Source organism: Nicotiana tomentosiformis, chromosome 6 (genome assembly GCF_000390325.3).
Source record: "Nicotiana tomentosiformis chromosome 6, ASM39032v3, whole genome shotgun sequence".
NCBI lineage: Eukaryota > Viridiplantae > Streptophyta > Magnoliopsida > Solanales > Solanaceae > Nicotiana > Nicotiana tomentosiformis.
In genome coordinates, this window is record NC_090817.1 from 98,130,489 (window position 1) to 98,149,438 (window position 18,950).

At 35.2% G+C, this 18,950-nt stretch overlaps 2 protein-coding genes across 2 annotated transcripts; one reads left to right on the forward strand and one right to left on the reverse strand.

Annotated features, from left to right (window-relative positions):
• The first annotated feature begins 2,720 nt into the window (after nt 1–2,720).
• LOC104109887 (uncharacterized) lies at nt 2,721–8,588 on the forward strand. Its single transcript, XM_009619268.4, has 4 exons — nt 2,721–4,146; nt 4,353–4,655; nt 4,850–4,941; nt 7,298–8,588. The coding sequence occupies exons 1-4, from the start codon at nt 3,166–3,168 to the stop codon at nt 8,154–8,156; spliced, it is 2,235 nt and encodes a 744-aa protein (XP_009617563.1). The 5' UTR covers nt 2,721–3,165; the 3' UTR covers nt 8,157–8,588.
• A 254-nt stretch (nt 8,589–8,842) lies between these two features.
• Nucleotides 8,843–11,408, reverse strand: LOC104109873 (GDSL esterase/lipase At3g27950). Its single transcript, XM_009619250.4, has 5 exons — nt 11,065–11,408; nt 10,791–10,982; nt 10,506–10,687; nt 9,618–9,888; nt 8,843–9,307 (listed from the first exon to the last, which is right to left on the reverse strand). The coding sequence occupies exons 1-5, from the start codon at nt 11,318–11,320 to the stop codon at nt 9,051–9,053; spliced, it is 1,158 nt and encodes a 385-aa protein (XP_009617545.1). The 5' UTR covers nt 11,321–11,408; the 3' UTR covers nt 8,843–9,050.
• Nucleotides 11,409–18,950: the final 7,542 nt, after the last annotated feature.

Below are 18,950 nucleotides of genomic sequence, written 5' to 3' on the forward strand. Positions count from 1 at the left end.
TACAAGAAAACTTAAAGATCTCTCTATTTTTGAAGACAATAAAGCATCAATTTAAGGCTAGGAGAGTAATGAGATTAATGCTATTCTTAAGCTATTCTTTTTCCATCATAAAGAAAAAAAAAAACAGAAATAATAAACGAAAAGAAAATAAATTAACTAGAGAAAGATAAAAATTCGAATTCTAAAAAAAAATTATAGAAGGGCGAGGGTCCAACTCAGAAGCCAACTAAAGCCACTGCTTCTTACTTGCAAAGAATCTCCAACAACTAATACATTTTCCATAAACCGACAATGCCATAACCTTTGCACATGCACCCATTTGCATACAATCACACAATGTCCTATGACCTACACAAGATAAGAAAATATATGAAATATTTGCTTGAAAGATTTTCTTTTTTTATTAAATGATAGTGATATTTTTACTATTATATTTTATTTTATTTTATTTTACTATTGTGATTATGCTCGCATGAGCCGACGGTTTATCGTAAATGCTTTCTCTATCTGCACAAGATAGATGTAAAGTCTGCGAATACTCTGTATTCCCCGAAAAAATATACTGAGTATGTTGTTGTTGTTGTGATATGAAGATAGACTTGCGTATATTTGAACTATTGTATCGGTACTGTAATCTACCACTAATGCAAGTACCATATATGTTTTTTAAACATATTTTTAGCTTTAGTTGTAATTTAAACTTTAATTTTTCGTATTTTTCATTTAAACTTTAAACATTATTGATTGTTCAGCCAATCTATACCCTTGATTCAAACATGTGCTTTTATGTTATAACTCCTCCTGAAAGAAGAAAAAAAGGAAAGTAAACTTATAAAGGCAAGAATAAACATAAGATAAAAATTACCTATTGGAATAATGTTGGCTTCATCATTGAAATCAGCGTGGTCATATGGCCAAATAAAACTCTAATACTTTTTTTTTTTTGAACAAAAGAGGCTTCGATTAATTATTTCAATCATGTGCCTTCTAATCTGTCCATAGAAACCAGAAAAAAAAAATCTTACTCAAATATAGGGTCGTTTGGTATTCGGGATAAGGGATAATAATTTCGGGGTTAGATGCAAAATTATTTTATTTCGCATTTAGTTAAATTTTTAAATCAGGGATTAATTACTCCCAGTGTTAGATATTATTCTATTTCACATTGAGGGTGGAATAATAATTTCAGGATTAATTAATTATGAAATATACACTAAAATTACAAAGATATCCTTCTCCAATGCTCTTCCCCTAAAGTCTTTAAACAATTCAAGTCTAATTGTTTTGTATGTCTAAAAATTTATTTTTTATTTTATGACCATATTTCTTTTTTTACACATGCATTTCTCTTTTACACATGAGAGATCTAAAAATGATACTTTCTTAATTTCAACATTGTAAATAGCCATGAACGTCCATTTACTCCCCTTCGTACGTATATATCTCATTTTTAGTCCAATGAACCAAATATCTTTCATAAAAATATATTCACTAAATAATCTCGTCATATTTAATTTTTTATTATAATCCCGAAATAACTTGTTACCTTACCAAACAACCCCTAAGCGTCTTACTTTAATCTTCTTCTTTTTTTGGTATGGTTTGAGTAAAAGTAACGAATACTACTACAGTAGAGTAGATTTTGGAAATAAGGTATCTTATTGTTAGATTCCCATTAACTCCCATTTTTTGGGCTCTGTCATATCATCTGAAAAATAAACCTTATCCCAACAGAGAGCATCATTCTTTGGGAGAAAAAAAAAGAAAGAGAAAGCATTAATACAAGTTTACAACTCACAAAATGGTTCTAATTATTGTACTTTTTTTAAAATTAATGAATATGGTGTCAGCAACTGTTACAGGAACATCTTCAAAGGTTGAATAGTATGAATGAATCAATCATGTGATTATTTCTTCATCTCTGGCGTCAATTTTGTTCTCTTCCCTAAAACCTCCTTTTGTGTCGATTGATTTTTTTGGTCTTTTATAAATTTATTTGTAATTTTATGACCATACTTTTTTTTATATATAAAAAATGATCTTTCATTTACACATAAGAGATCTAAAAAAAATATTTTTTTAAATTCAACATTGTAAAAAGCAAGAAAGCCTAAAACATCCTTAAACATCCTTTTACGTTACACACTCTTCTCTGCCAATTTTAAGGACCTCTCAGTTCAGAAGTCACTTTCATTTTGGACACTTCTCAAGTTTTCCCCTTCTCTCTCCTTATCTTTCCTCCTTTTTTATTTTTATTATAATGATGATGTCACCAAGTAGATCCAATTTATTTGAGACCGAAGCGTATATTATTATTGGTTGTACCTTGATTAATTATTTTCGCCAAAATATAAACTAATAAGAAAAAATAACCTTATTTATCATGTTTCTCTGCTCTTCATTGACACTATACACTCGGGTGCATACTTCTCTTTCCCACTTAACAACTAATCATAAAAATGCCCTTCAAAAAGTTGCCTTTTTACCCATTGACACTTTGTACTGAGCAATCAATGTGAGTAACCCTTCACCCTTTTCCTCATCTGCACTCTTTCAATACAATAGGAGTACTATTTATGCTTTTTCCTATTTGGGGTTTTTCAAATAAATTAACGGAGTAGTACTATTTTATCACTTGTTTTATTCTTTTTACATAATTTACATACATTTTGCTCATAAATGTATAAATGCCAAACCCCCTTTCAGTTTCAGTCCTTCCTCTTCTTGATTCCTTTTGGTTATTCTCTCTTTCTCTTTCTCTTGACCATTGATGGCACCAATTTCTTGATTTTCCTCTGCTTGATTCACTGGAAGTTGGAATCTTTTGTTGGTTTAAGAAAAGCTAATTTGGTAGCAAATCTCAATAGGGTTACATTGGCTTTATTCTCTCTATTTTATTAACTATTATTGATAGCAAAGGTTTGGTTTTTATTTGATCTGTTTGAGTGGTTTTGTGGGATTTTCCTTTCTATTATACTTGTAAACCAACATTTCCTATGTGGGTTTGAGATTTAAGTGTAAGCCCCTTTGAGTGAGAGTTGTAAAGCTGTAATCTTTCTTCTTAATCTTGAAAGTGGGGAGAAAGTCTCTTTTCTTTGTTGAAGTCTTGAAGTTCTTCAATTTGGGAATTTTTTTGCTGGTAATGCTAATTGAAGATTTGGGGAAATGGCTACTTTGGTACCTGGTGTGTTATTGAAACTTCTTCAGCATATGAACACAGATGTGAAAGTTGCTGGTGAGCACAGGTCATCTCTTTTGCAAGTGGTTAGCATTGTACCAGCATTAGCAGGTGGTGAGCTTTTCCCAAACCAAGGTTTCTATTTAAAGGTATCAGATTCTTCTCATGCCACTTATGTATCTTTGCCTGATGAACATGATGATCTTATTCTTAGTGATAAGATTCAATTAGGTCAGTTTATTCATGTTGAAAGGCTTGAAGCTGCTTCACCTGTGCCTATCCTTAGAGGGGTTCGGCCGATCCCCGGCCGACATCCTTGTGTTGGAACTCCTGAAGATATAGTTGCAACTCATTCTTTAGGTTTCCTTAATAACAATGCTAATTTGTCTCCTGGTTCAAAATCACAAGATAAGACTAAGTCAGCCTCGAAAGCGTTAGCCAATAATCATGTGGGGGTGAAAGATAATAACAAATCTGCAGTTTCTAGATCAAATGGTGGCACCAAAGAGGAAAAGGTGGAAAAGAAGAAGCCTAGTTTGACTTGGTCGAAGTCTCACTTGTCGAAGTTAGCGTTAAATGTAGTGGAGAAAAAGGATTCTCTATTGAAATTAAAGTCTTCTAGCTCAAGATCAATACCCACATCTCCTACAAGTTGTTATTCATTACCAACTTCTTTTGAGAAGTTTGCAAATGGGGTTAAGCTACAAGCAAAGGTTAAGGGCTTAGAACGATTGGAGAAAGCAACAGCTAAACCTGGACCGGAGAAGCCAAGTTCTGTTCGTGGGGCGAGTCCAACACCGAAGAGAGTGCTGGGTGGGAATTCATTGAAGAATATTGTTAAAGGGTTCGACTTGGAGCCTAAGGCCTTGAGGAAGAGCTGGGAAGGGAATATGGATTTGAAGAGTAGAGAAAGTCCAAGGTTGAGGGTCAACAAGCATGATTTGAAGCCCGAAACAAGGAGCACTTCTGTAAGTATTTTTCCCTGTCTCGTTATGATTTTCTAGCACTCTGAGAAAGGATGCACGAGGCAAGGATAAAAAGTTTCTGATGGTTTGGGTATTGGTTTAAACTGATTAAAATACACATCCATATAACTATTTGACTTTGTTGCCTTTAATACAGAGATTTTGGTACTCTGTCTTTAGTCTTTATCTAAATGCTTTGAGCGGTGCAGGTTCCAAGAAAATCAACCAGTGAGAAGCCGACATATAAAGAAGATAACAGGGGAATACTCGCAAAATCATCCAAAGAGGAAAATAAGGTTCAAACTTCCTTAAAGAAGAATTCTGCAAATGGAGAGCCTGTTGATGCTGAGAAATCAAGTAAGCAGAAAACATCCATGGGAAGAAAGCTACCTGGAGAAGTCAATAATGGCTTAGGAGAAAACTTGGTCAAAGTTGCTGTCAGTAATAGAACTTTAGCAGATGGAAATGTTGCCTGGTCTTCACTACCATCTTCTCTGGCAAAGATTGGAAAGGTATGATTTTTATATATGATATTTTCCCACTTTTTCGAGTAACCTGATGGTCTTATTAGTTAATCTTTCCTATTTTGAATAGGCATGTGTGGCCGATGTGTTTGCTTATAAACCCTTTTCTTATCGGATGATTATATGCATTAGCGGATTGTACTATTTATTTGATCTCTGAAAGATATCATCTCATGTTATAGGAAGTCATGAAGCACAGAGATGCCGCACAGATAGCAGCCATTGAGGCTATGCAGGTGGCTTCGGCTACTGAAAGCTTACTTAGATGTTTAAGGTATTCCTTCCTTTTTCCCTTTTTTGGGTATGTAAGTAGGAATTTAATAGCTATTCCTTCTATTTGAGTGTGGATGGTAAAAGGTGAGTTTTAAGAGCTAAAATCAGTTTATTTGCTTCGAGTTACAGACAATTGAGTTAGGCTACTCCAGCTTGTTTGGGATTGAGGCATAGTAGTAATAGTTTTTGCAAGGTAATATTTGTTGATGCTGTGGGGAGAAAACCCCATATACAAGTATACAACCTGAAAATAGGGTTCTCTACAAAGACGCCCATTTATTTACCTGATAAAAAATGGACACCCTGTCATCTACAGAAAAAGGGAACTCGTGGGTGCACCAAAAACTAATCAAAAGAGTTAGGCACTTAGGCTGTATATCTAGTAACATCTTGTTAAGTTGGAGCCAATTGAGAAAGATTCAGGTTCTATGGCTACATTCTGTATAATCAATTACCAAAAATTTGGAGTGTACCACTTCAAACTCTTTCATTTTTTCTTTGGGCGAGCTTAGTGTGGGTGAAAAATACAGCTATATTCCTCATTTCATGCATCATACTGTCGGAACTACTATACAATGATTAACTGAAAGAATCTTGAGCCTAACACTGCCATATGGTATGGACAAGCAATTTTGACCGCATCATTTGCTCCAGGAGTTAAGTTGGACGGGAGAATGTGCATTAAAATCTTGTCATCTTATTATGGTGATGCTGTTTTTAGTTGCCTGTTCTAAATAGTGTTTATGGGTGGTAAACTAGAAAAAGGAATTGGTAAGATTAACAGCTTTAGTCCACTGCCCATTTCTTTTTTTGTTCTTGTCTAATATTACTGGAAGGTTGAGCTGTCTGCAATCTTTATCTAATCCTTCACTGCACTTTATTCTTGTTTAAAAATAAATAAAAGTTATTGCCTTAAGATGATATCAAAATTCAAAAGCTAGACTGGCTCATGATGCCTCTGGATGTGGTAAATTTTGAGGATAACAGCACACTTTACTAATAGCTCATCTGTGAGATCTTGTTTGGTCATATTGAACAGTTAATGCTTCCTTTGAATGTGTTAAGGATGACTTCCTGGGAGGAAACATGAACTATTCTATTCTCTGAATATGTATTCAGAGTCGGTTGAAATAAATTGGATATGTACCTCATGGGGTAGTATTATTCTTAACACCTCCACGCTTACGGTTTCACCTCGCTTCATCTCACTTGAACGCACGCTCAATCCCATATAGACAAATTTCCTTGTAGTTGGGTGCAATTGCCAAAAGCGAATCTCCTTTTGCTCCTCGGTAATGGTGAAATGGGGTGGGGGTAGGAGGCTGGATATGTATAGATTTCTTGTTGAAATAAGGAATTTGTTTCTGATCAATAACTTTCATACAGAAGGGTGACTGCTTCTTTTAGTTAGTATGTTATCTTCCTTCATGTGACAGCCCTATGTAATTGTTTCGCTGGATTTATTGTCCCATATGATGAAGCCAAATTGTTTACTAACTTGTATGAATAGCAACGTTCTTTTCTTATTGAATTAGAAAAGAGAGCGCTAAATGATCTCTTGCCAATTTTCAATTAACGTTTCTGGTTTGATCTTTGTGACTTCATTTTTCCTTTTACTTGTTGGTCCTGTATAACTGGAGTTATCTATACATTTCCTGTTTCCTGCTAGGAAACATAGTTGCTCAATCAGGGTGCTGAATCTGACATGAATAGATTTTGAAGAAGTACTACGGGATAAATATAATTTAATCTGCATGCCCTTGAACTTTTTTATCATTGGGGTAAGATGTCTGTTTTCCAAAATTAGAAGGAATCCACCATCATTTAATATTCATGTGCTTCCCTTAGGCTTCTTGACCAAGTCATCTTGGATTTTTACGATAACCATGTTGAGAAGGTTTTCTTTCGCAACCGGAATTACTGAAAGAGGAAAAGGAAGGGACAGAAAATGCTGTCGGGCCTCCCCCAGTTTCCACCTATAAAATCACAGACCTCAACACTTTTTTAAGTTAGTGACTCTTCAACAAAATGGAAGGAATGCCCCCTACTATCAGTTGATAGTAGGGATAGGTTTCAGCTGGGTGTGTGGGGACATGTTAGAGGAAGGAATTATTCTGGTGAAAATTTTAATTATTCTTCTAATGTAGACCGGTTAGCAAGTGAATTCAAATCGCACTGGGTTAATAAGGATTACTCTGCCATTCTACGCAAATAGTGGATCATGGTTCTGTAAGAGTTTATTTAGACTTTCAAATTGTGGTACCTTTATAGTTTGTTAATTCATCAGTGTCTACTGAATTTATCCTTTTATTATGCAACCCAAAAACAACTTCTGATTTCTTTATTTTAATGTTCAGCACATATTCTGAGTTGAGCTCCTCAGCAAAGGAAGATAACCCGCAGTCTGCTGTTGAGCAATTCTTGGCGCTACACGCAAGTTTGAAGAATGTTCGTCTTGTTGGCGAGTCTTTATCCAAGACCATGTCAGCTGATTCATCATCAGATCATGAAGAAAACCCATCCGAAGAAGAACTTAAGGTTGTGTCACAAAAACGTAAACAGGCAGCTCTATGGGTCAATGCTGCATTGGCTACCAATCTGTCATCCTTCTCGGTGTATACCAAAAAAGCAACTTCAAGTCCAAGTGCCACTTCAGCTGCCTCGCCAAGCCCAAAGACTATGGCTGGAAATCTACCTATGCTAGTCCTTGACAACTCAAGCAAAAATGCACCTGCAAAAAACCAAGCCAAACCCCGGCCAACAGTCAGTTCTAAGATTCAGTCATCAGGTTCTCAACGGCGCTTAACGGATGGGGTAGCAGCTAATCAGAAGCCAAAATCTCCACCTCCGGCGGATTGGGTCAGAGGAGATGGTCTTGAAGAGACCGTGGACTTGGCCGAGATATTACGAATGGCGTCCCAAGACTGGTTCTTAGGATTTGTAGAAAGGTTCTTGGATGCTGATGTGGATGCCTCAGCTTTATCAGATAATGGTCAAATAGCCGGCATGTTATCCCAGCTGAAGAGTGTGAATGACTGGTTGGATGAGATTGGATCTAACAAGGATGATGAAAGTCCCGAAATCGATTCTGAGACCATCGATAGGATAAGAAAAAAGATCTATGAATATCTTCTCACTCACGTGGAATCTGCTGCTGCAGCTCTTGGTGGTGGATCACAAGTGTCACCTACAATAGAAACCAAAACAAGAAGATGACTTTACTTTGATTGCATAATGCATAATACTAGCAACTCACCTTTCATATGAGAAGCATGCTCCAGTAGCCCCTTCAACCGCCAAGTGGTTAAAAGAGCTGAGAAGTTTTAGGATGTATATAGATTCTAAAGTTGGTCGAGGTAGAGTAGTTAGTATATATATTTTGCAGACGGGGAGTTACATGATGTTCAAGATTTCCTTTCTCCTTTACCTGGAAACTTTTTCTCATAAATTATAAATACCTTAACATTTTCAGTATACACTGATGTGGTGTTCCGGAGAAAAGGGGAGATGTCTTTTTTCCTTACCTTGAATTAGTGACATCAGACATAAACCTATTATTGAAATTAACCTTATAGTTCATTATATCATTATGCATCCTTATGGAATCAGTTGAAATAGAAAGCTGTGGACTTGTTGGCATTTTGAAAATCAGCTTTTGTTAACAAATTTCTTTTAGTATAATCTATTAGTTTTATGTTTTACTTGTTATCCCAAAGTTTCCCTACATATGGAGTGCTTGGGTTGGTTAAACAAGTATAGCAATTATGTGTTTGACTTGTTTAGTCTGTTTAATTTCATTACCTCTTACAAACACTTGCAACTTGTTTGAGACTGAGGCGTAATAATTGTTGTTGTAGCAGTACTAATAAAAGACGACAGGAGTAGCAGATAGCACACTTTTTGAAGGAAAAAAAAAACACTTTTATCAAAGAAAAAGTGTCATACTTAAACACAAATTAAGGTGACCATACATACAACATAAAATAAGATTGAGAAGTTCCTAAATGACTTCTCAGTGGTAGTAGACAAATACAACATATGCAGCTATATATATGGTAGTAATATTCTTGGAAACTGCAGGATTATTGGCCTGACCAAACCACTATCTGGTTAAACTCTATTTGATAAATGAGTGCAAGATTGTTCAATGGGAACAGGAGGGTCTGAGAAAGAGCCATTGAGAATGGAGTTGGCCAACCAGACATTGGCAGCATCTGTGTAATGTATTCCATCCCAACTAATGTACTTTGTGGGATCACTACATGCCTTTCCATACTCTGTTCCATTCACTACTGTTGTCTGCCCACATGCAACTTCATATCCATTGTTGTACCAACCACAGCAGAATTTCATTGGATCCCCAAAACCTGCTTGTCCATCAAAATATTTACTTAAATTACTAGCGATACCTTTTCTGACTTTAAGTTCTATGCACTGACAATCTAAAAGATATTACTACACAATCAGCTCATTTGAAGGGGAGCCTTGGCGTAACTAGTAGAGTTGCTGCCATGTGATCAGGAGGTCACGGGTTCGAGCCGTGGCAGGATAAGACTGCGTACAATAAACCCTTGTGGTCCGGCCCTTCCCCGGACCCTACTCATAGTGAGAGCTTAGTGCACCGGTTACACAATCAGCTCATTTATAAAGTAACTAAAGTTAAAAATATTATAGTACCTTGTTTCTTGGAAGTGCTAATTAGTTTATACTTAGCTGAATAAATGTCAACATAAGTAATTGCAGAATGAGTGAGCTCCTTTCTTAAGTGTGATATTCTGTTCTTGAGCTGCTTGTTGAACTCTCGGGCTACCTCATTTTGGCTCTCTACGCACCCAATGGCATCCAAGCCCTGAGGCTTCAATGGGTAAGATATCAGACTGTAAGGCAAACATCCAATGGGTCCAGTATTATGGATCCAGAAATTCCGAGCCCCTTCAGTGTAAAGTTGCTGTACAAATTATGTATGTATATAAGTATTAACAGGAAGAAGAAGAAAAACCAACAATCAAAAAAACAAAAGCGTATGTCTCCTAAACATTGATGGATCCATAATTTAAATTTGATGGGTTTAAATCGTTAATTTCTTATTATACAATCTATTAAAAAGGGCAGTCCGGTGCACTAAGCTCCTGCTATGCACAGGGTCCGGGGAAGGGCTGGAGCACAAGGGTCTATTGTTCGCAGTCTTACCCTACATTTATGCAAGAGGATGTTTCCACGGCTCGAACTCGTCACCTCCTGTGCAATTTTACTAGTTACGCCAAAGCTCCCCTTCTATTGTAGAATCCATTGCACTTTTGAAATTACGTGTTATAATTTAGTACTTTGTAACTAAATTTTTTATTAATTTTCCACATATAGTTATGTTCCACGTAAAAATTAGGTCAAGTTAAATCCATTGAACAACAGAACCGTCCAGTACTGAAAGACGTAATTTTAGGAGTGGATTTTGAAAGAAAAGACTTTGTTTACATCCTGCAAATTTAGGAGGGATCTAACAATCTTTCAGAGGCTGCATTGATGAGATTGTAAGAAAAATCCAGTAGAAAAAAAAGAAGACCTTACATGTATGGCTTGAGTAAAGTTGTCTAGGATTTGTGGAATAGATGCTCGGACTTGTGCTTCGTGTGTATGTTGAAAACCATAGGAAAGGTCATTCTGTCCAATGTCAAATATGTAAAGTGCCTTTGAAAAATCATCTGGCTTTGGAATATTCACTTTTGACGAAGACCACTTCGAGTTTGTAACTGCATGAATATGATCAATAGCCATTAACCTTATTATAAGAGTCATTCTGAGTACATTTATATGTAAAAAAAAATAAAGAAAATTAGGGAAAGGAGAACTCACTTGTTAAATCACTGAGCAAAATAATACGTTTCTTGAATTGTAAAAACTGAGAAATCTGAATACCAAGGTAAAAAGGACTGTAACCACCAGGCAAGATGGATGAACCAACCGTTGCAAAATTAGCACCATTCCTAAAATCTGCACCTATTGAATCTAAATACGCACTCAAGTACTGCAAATCCAACCTGTCCGCTGTAAAGGAAAAAAAAAACCAACCACAAATATAAGCTTTATATATATTTATATATATACTGACAGTGTAAAGATTTCTTACCTATGAGGTCGATGATGAGACGACCGTCGCACACCCTTCCAAAAGGTCTGTTAAAGAAAGTCTCACCATTGGGTGGCTGCACCTCATGAAAAGCTGCTGATTTTCCACCTGTGTCCGAATTCGAATCACCAAAGTTATATATGGCTGGAAATGGAAATCCACACTCTTTTTCTTTATTAATTTCTCCAAAAACCAATCCCAAGTATAATATCCCACTTAACAATATTAATACTAATTTCATGATCATGTCCTCCATTCTTGGCCTTATAAGGATTTTGGAAGAAACTCCATTCTCGTCAAGTTTATATAGTGAACACAACTCTCTTTTTTAGAGACTTGCTGACTAATTTCTGATACACTACTTGGCTTCTTAATTATAATGAATTAATTACATACAATGTCTAGACTCTTTAATTTGTATCATTAAATATGAATTCTTTCTATCTTTCACTATGTTAGTGAATGTTCATTCTTCTTTCTTTTGACAGACATGTATCACGTTTAATTTTTTATGGAATTTCCAAAAGTACATGCCAATTAGCAGTCCTCTGCATAAAAGGAATATTGAAACTATATACAAATGTAACATTCTATATGTAGGTGCATTTGATACGTTTTATAATTAACGTTTTTTTTTGTGTATGTGTGGAATATGGTGATTAATTACGATAATGAAGCTTATGCATAACTCCTTACTATTTATTTAGAACAATAGAAATAGAACACAGAAATGGAGAAAGACGTTTGTCATGTATAATTCCATGAATCCCATTAAACGTCCAATTAATGATTCTCAAAGATGATTAACTACATTTTATAGAGAATGTTAGTGGACCCCTTTTTGGCTTGTTACTCTCTTTCAATTTATGTGAACATATTTAATTGGGCACGAAGTTTAAGAAAAAAAAGATTTTTGAACTTGTGGTATAAAATGAAACACATTTATTTTGTGTGGCTATAAATCATTTCAAAAAGGTAAATTGTTTCCAAATATAGAAAAAGAGTTTATTATTTTTTGCATGGACTAAAAAAGAAATAGATTCACATAAATTGAAGCGGACACTAATCAATAAATGAAGAAAATTCTTCTCTTAGTTCATTCTCTTCTCTGTTCTTCACACTCTCTTTTCTCCTTCTCTTCATCTCCTCAAGCTAATGAATTCTTCTATCTGTGATCTTCATTTCTTCTAATCATATTGTTCTTATGATGTACATTTGAATTTCTACATGGTATCAGAACAGTATAATCCAATCACTTCCGCGAATCAAAAGTTCTTGTTCTTGTCAATTCAAATCTGTCAAAAAACTTCCTTCAAATCTTAAAGAAGTCTAAGAATCTAATAATCTGTATTGAAACAAGCTTTATTGATTAATTGCAATCGTCCGAAGATATGACAATCAATAATTCTGAGAATTTGGGAACTACGACTGGTACTTCACCATCTGTTGTTCAAGTTGATGCAAATGGAACTCAATCTACACCTCGAGCCATACCAGTCATGGATCATATTCATCCTTTATATCTACACTCGACTAATGTAAGTGGCATTTCTCTCTTCTCCTTACAATTAATTGGTTCAGAGAATTATTCTTTATGGAGAAAATATATGAGATAGCCCTTCTAAGAAGAAACAAGTTAGGATTTGTTAATGGCTCTTCCTCATCTACCCTTACTACGCCTTCTTGAATGTTGTTGATTTTCTGTTCCTCCACAATCTCCACTTGTCTTTCAACTAGCTCATCCTTTCGCTTTGCTATGAGATCCTCCAACTAGTGCCCACTCCTCAAAGACACTGCATTGATAGTCTCTTTTGGTTTTCTTTATGTATCAGCAGGGATCGTTCCTGGAACCCTCTCAGACAATAGAGTAGCTAGTTACTCAACTTGTCTTTCCATGTTTTGAAAAGATGTGCCCAGTTCATTTATAGCTGCACCATGGATATCAAGCCTTTCATCTGTCTTGATAATAAAGGCCTTTATTAGATCTTCCATGCTAGACTGATTAGATTGTGAAGGCTGATATTGCTGCCTCTACTGATTTTGAAAGGTTGGAGCTCCTTGTCCTCGAGGTCTAAATTTATTTTGTTGGCGTGCATTCATGCTACCACTTGGTAAATTCCAAGAAAGGTCTGGGCCTCTGTCCCATAGGATTGAAATTATTACCACTCTGGTAGTTGCCTCTATCAAAGCTTCCCACAGCATTTACCACTTCATCTGCAGCTACGACCTGACACTCATGTGTTGGATGACCCATTCCACAGAAATCACAAACTAGTGATGGTTGGCTTTGAACCTTGGCTAAGGTCAACTTATTATCTCTTTGGCCATAGCTTCAAGTTGGGCTTGCACTGCGGCGTTAGAATCTACTTGATAAACCCCAACTAATCTTCTTCTATCATTACTCTCAGCCGGCCACTGGTTGGCATTTTCAGATAGCTCATCAAGAATTGCCACAATCTCCTCAGGAGTCTTCTTCATTAAAGGACCTCCCATTGTAGTGTTCAGAGTTCATCGTGAGGAGAGTGTCAGTCCATCCCAAAAGTCCTAGAGTTGCATCCATAATTCAATCCCATTATGCTGACATTTCCTCACTATCTCCTTGAATCTTTCCCAAGCCATAAAAATTATTTCAGTATCCGTCTGGCAGAAGTTGATAAACTGTTTCAGGTGCATTTGATACGTTTTATAATTAATATTTTTTTAGTCTGTGTGTGGAATATGTTGATTAATTACGATAATGAAGCTTATGCATAACTCCTTACTATTTATTTAGAACAATAGAAATAGAACACAGAAATGGAGAAGGACATTTGTCATATTTAATTTCATGAATCCCATTAAACGTCCAATTAATGATTCTCAAAGATGATTAACTACAGTTTATAGAGGATGTTAGTGGATCCCGTTTTGGCTTGTTACTCTGTTTTAATTTATGTGAATATATTTGATTGGGCAAGGAGTTTAAGAAAAAAAAAAGAAAATTTTTGAACTTGTGGTATAAAATGAATCACATTTATTTTGTGTGGCTATAAATCATTGCATAAAGGTAAATTATTTCTAAATATAGAAAAAAAAATTATTATTTTTGGCACGGACTAAAAAAGAAATACATTCACATAAATTGAAACGGATGGAGTATTAGTTAAATAATTTGAACCTGAAAAATCGACTATCCCAAAATTGGAATTTTTTTTCACATTTTTCAAATTGGAAATCGATACAACTATGACCATTAAATAGATATGACCATAAAAGAAGAAGAAAGATTGACAAAGAAAAGGATAATTTTATACTAACATCTCTTCTTATACTAATTCTTTCATGGTGTAGAATGATCATTTTCCAGTTTAGACCAATAAAACTAACTTCTTTTCATCTTTTGAATATAGTGACAAGAATGTGAAGGAAAACAGTTAGTCTAGTACCTCAACTCATAGGTTCAAGAAGTTAGTTACAGTTGGTTAAAAGTTAGTTAAGTTACTTACGAGTCAGTTATATGGTTATGACTTTTAGAGATTTTATTCTTAGAGAAGCAGGAGATGATCAGCTTCTATATAAACATATAGATTTATAAAGAAATCAATAAATGAAGAAAATTCTTCTCTTAGTTTATTCTCTTCTCTGTTCTTCACACTCTCTCTTCTCCTTCTCTTCATCTTCTCAAACTAATGAATTCTTCTATCTGTGATCTTCATTTCTTCTTGTTAATTTCTTCTAATCATACTGTTCTTATGATGTACATTTGAATTTCTACATGGTATCAGAGCAGTAGAATCTAATCACTTCCGCGAATCAAAAGTTCTTGTTCTTGTCAATTCTTTTCTGTCAAATATCTTCCTTCAAATCTTGAAGAAGTCTAAGAACCTGACAATCTATATTGAAACAAGCTTTGTTTGTTAATTGCAATCGTCTGAAGATATGACAATCAATAATTTTGAGAATCTGGGAACAACTGGTACTTCACCATCTGTTTGTCAAGTTAATGCAAATGTAACTCAATCTGCACCTGGGGCTATACCACTCATGGATCATAATCATCCTCTATATCTACACTCGACTGATGTAAGTGGTATTTCTCTCATCTCCTTACAATTAACTGATTCAGAGAATTATTCTTTATGGAGCAAATATCTGAGAATAACCCTGCTAGGAAGAAACAAGTTGGGATTTGTTAATGGCTCTTGGAAGAAAGAAAATTTTAGAGAAGAATTCTAGTACCAGTGGGAGAGGTGTAATGCTATAGTCCAATTTTGCATAATGAACATTGTGTCTAGTAATTTGTTAGGGGGAATGGTGTATGCAGATAATGCTCAAGATGTTTGGGAAGATCTGAAAGAAAGATTCAATAAGGTGGATGGATCAAGATCATTTAGCCTACATCAAGAAATTGTAAGACTAACTCAAGGAACAACATATGTGGCAACTTATTTCACAAAGCTGAAAGAGCTTTGGGTTGAATTAGAGGCACTAATGCCATTACTAGGCTGCAAATGTGATAAGTCAAGGGAGTTTGTAGCCTATATTCAAATACATAAATTATATTAGTTTTTAATGTGGTTGAATGATAACTATCTACAAGCTAGAAGTCAGATACTTCTGATGACACCACTACCCTCAGTAAACCAAGTGTATGATCTGATAATCAGTGATGAGTCACAAAAGGCTGTGGGAACAATCTCCAGCTCAGTTACTATGCCTACTTTTGATCCTACTCTAAGACATGATATCAAGGTCAGAAGTTCAGAAAAACTAACAACTTATATTGTGATCACTACAAGATGAGAAATCACACCAGATAAAACTGTTATAAACTAAAAGGATATCCTCAAGAATCCAAATTCAAAAGAAATGAAGGTGGTTCATCTGCTGCTTACAATGTGTTCTCATAAAAAGCCAGTGATCAGTTGACACAACTTGATAATCAAGGGAATAATAAAGACAACGGAGTACACTATACAGACACATATGCACAAATGGCTCAAATGAATCAGCTCCCAGGATAGATTACTCAGACTGGAGCATGTGCTTTCACTCAGTCTCAATATGAACAAATTGTGCAACTGCTTAATCAAAGTCAGCAGCAAAGTGCAAATTCCTATACTGCTTTCTCAGCCAATGTAGCAGGTAAAGAAGCAGGTATTAGCAGCAGTAAGGCAATGCTAGTGTCAAAAATCCTTAGAGACTGGATTATTGACATTGGTTGCACAAACCATATGGTATCTGATATAAACATGCTAAACAAAGCATCTCTATTAAAAAGTACAAATTCAAAAAATTGTGCAATTATCAAATGGTGATATATCACAAGTAACACACATTGGCTCTAGCACAATTTCTGATAACAGTACTCTAATTAATGTATTTCTACTGCCTCAGTTCAAGTATAACCTTATGTTAGTCTCACAGGCAACAAAATAATTAAACTGTGTAGTTGCCTTTTATCCTAATTTTTGTGTGTTTCAGGATCTTTGCAGTGGCAAGGTGAAGGAGATTGGTAAGGAGAGTGAAGGCCTATACCTGCTATTAAACAAGTCTACAGGAAAACTTGGAGAAACCAGTCTAAAAGTTCATCAAGTTACTGTTGTTAGTGAAGATGAACTAAAACTGTGGCATATAAGATTTGGCCATGTATCTAGTAGTACCTTAAATAAAATACTACCTACTGATAATTAGGTTATAGCAGAAATTATTAAGAAGTGTAGTATAGTCCATGTGCTAAACAATGTAGACTACTAGGGCTGCTTAACAGGCGGATCAGGCGGTTATTTACTCTTAACGATTTGGCTTATCGGTTATTTATTTTTAAATGTATTAATCCGCTAGCCAGCCGATAAGATATCGGGCGGATTTATATCGGTTTAGCTATTATCGGACGGTTATCGATTTTGTTTCAGTTGATTGAAACTTAACATACTTCAACATAATATTGGGGAGTACATCCCCGAGACAACAATATAGTCAACATTTCTCATACATATATATCAACTAAATTACACAAAGAGGCCATATTACTAGAATCAAATACTAGATATCAAAAGAGAAATAATCTATAGAGATCCATCACTGTACCCATGATGAAAGATTACTTTGGACGAAATACCTTATTGGAAAATAAATAGACGATACATTTTTTGACTTCCTCTTTCCTTCTTCCTTGCTCTGCTAGATATGCGTGTGTGTGTGGTTGTTGTTTGAGAATTTCTTGACATAGTAAGGTAACATCATTGATGAAGCTATTCATTGAAATTTGAAAAGGCAGGCCCGATTAGCCACCCTTATTTTGAAAATTAGTTCAAGACCTTATGTTTCCAATTCAAACTTGTACCAATTAGGACCAGTTTAAGTATTGAAAAGGCAGGCGAGTCGGCGAGAGCCGAGATGGAGATATGAGAGGGAGAGGGAGAGGTGAGAGGGTTGGCTGCTGGGTTTAGATGCTAGGATTTCTAAAGTGTAAATGTTAATAATTTAATACTGATTATTGGTCTCCAGTGGGGAAGAGACTCAATGGCCAATTAGATACTTCCAAGCAATCAGTACAATTCACTTTATACTTCGTACAATTGTCCAGAGCAGTAATATGGATAAAAATAAAGTATATATATATATTCTTAATGGGTTAACGGATTATCCGTTAAGAAAATTGAATAATTCGCCACCAAACCGATAAGTCGTTAATAAAAATATTTTAATCTGTTCCCCGTCTGTTAAACCGTTAACGCGATACAAATAAGCCATTAAGCTTCGATTTCAGTTCAGTTTTCGGTTTCGGTTTGGTTTTGAATTCCCCTATAAACTACTGACGAGCGCAAAACACAACGAAATTGATGCTCGCTAGCCAAAGATATTATAGTTTAATTATCGTCTCCATATGGATTGGATTTAAACAATGCTCAAGTAAATTCTAGCTTAACGCTATTCAGAATGATTAATACTGTAGTTGGGATAATTAATAACTAAAATTGACTATGAAACTAAGACAATTAACAATTGATCACAGAAAGACAAGAGTTGAGCAACACCGAAATATCAATGGGAGAAATAAGGGTCATGATAAGATAGGTGCAAGATAGCTATTTGGGATCTCACTCTAGTTCAATTCACTCTAAAGTAATAATGATTCTCACGAATTCACTCGATAATTAATTCAAATGTGTAGTTAAGACTCCTCTCTAGATTAAATCTTAACGCTACGAGGTGAACTAATATAAGCACTGTGAACATAAGCAAGCATGCGTTAATGGATTAGTCTTCAGAAAAATGTCTCTCGAATATTCTCCTAACTTGATTTAATCAACAATTCAACAAGCTCTTTCGATTACTTAAAAGAATCACTGAATTAAACCAAATAAAATAATGCAAACATATTCACCAAAATATTCCTCTTTTGATTAAATAAACTGGTGAATAAAGTTGCAATCAATTCAAAGCTCCATAAACGAATTCAAGCAAAGAACTAGAGTTAAAATTCACAAATATCAATCAAAACACCATATTCGTCAAACCTTAAGGTAAACTACTCCATATTCATGGAGAAACTCATCACAAATAAAGTTGAATAATAAGAAAACATGAATTCAATCCAAACTCCGGTGTTGAGTTGATGAAAGAATGATGAATCCTTGTGCTTTAAGTCTCCAATGCTCTTCCAATCTTCTGTAGGTCAAAAGTCCTCTCAGAAATGTGTTTTTAATGCATTTATACCAAGTAGGAATGAACCCGGACGAAATTACCCTCTTTGAGGCGAAGTGGAAAAACCGACAAACATTTTACACTTCATGTGTCGCACTATGCTACGCAACATGCGTAGCATTGGTGCAATTTTCTAGGTTGTAAACTCTCTGAACTTAGCTTGTCTGACAAAATTTTGTACTGATGCTACGCATTAT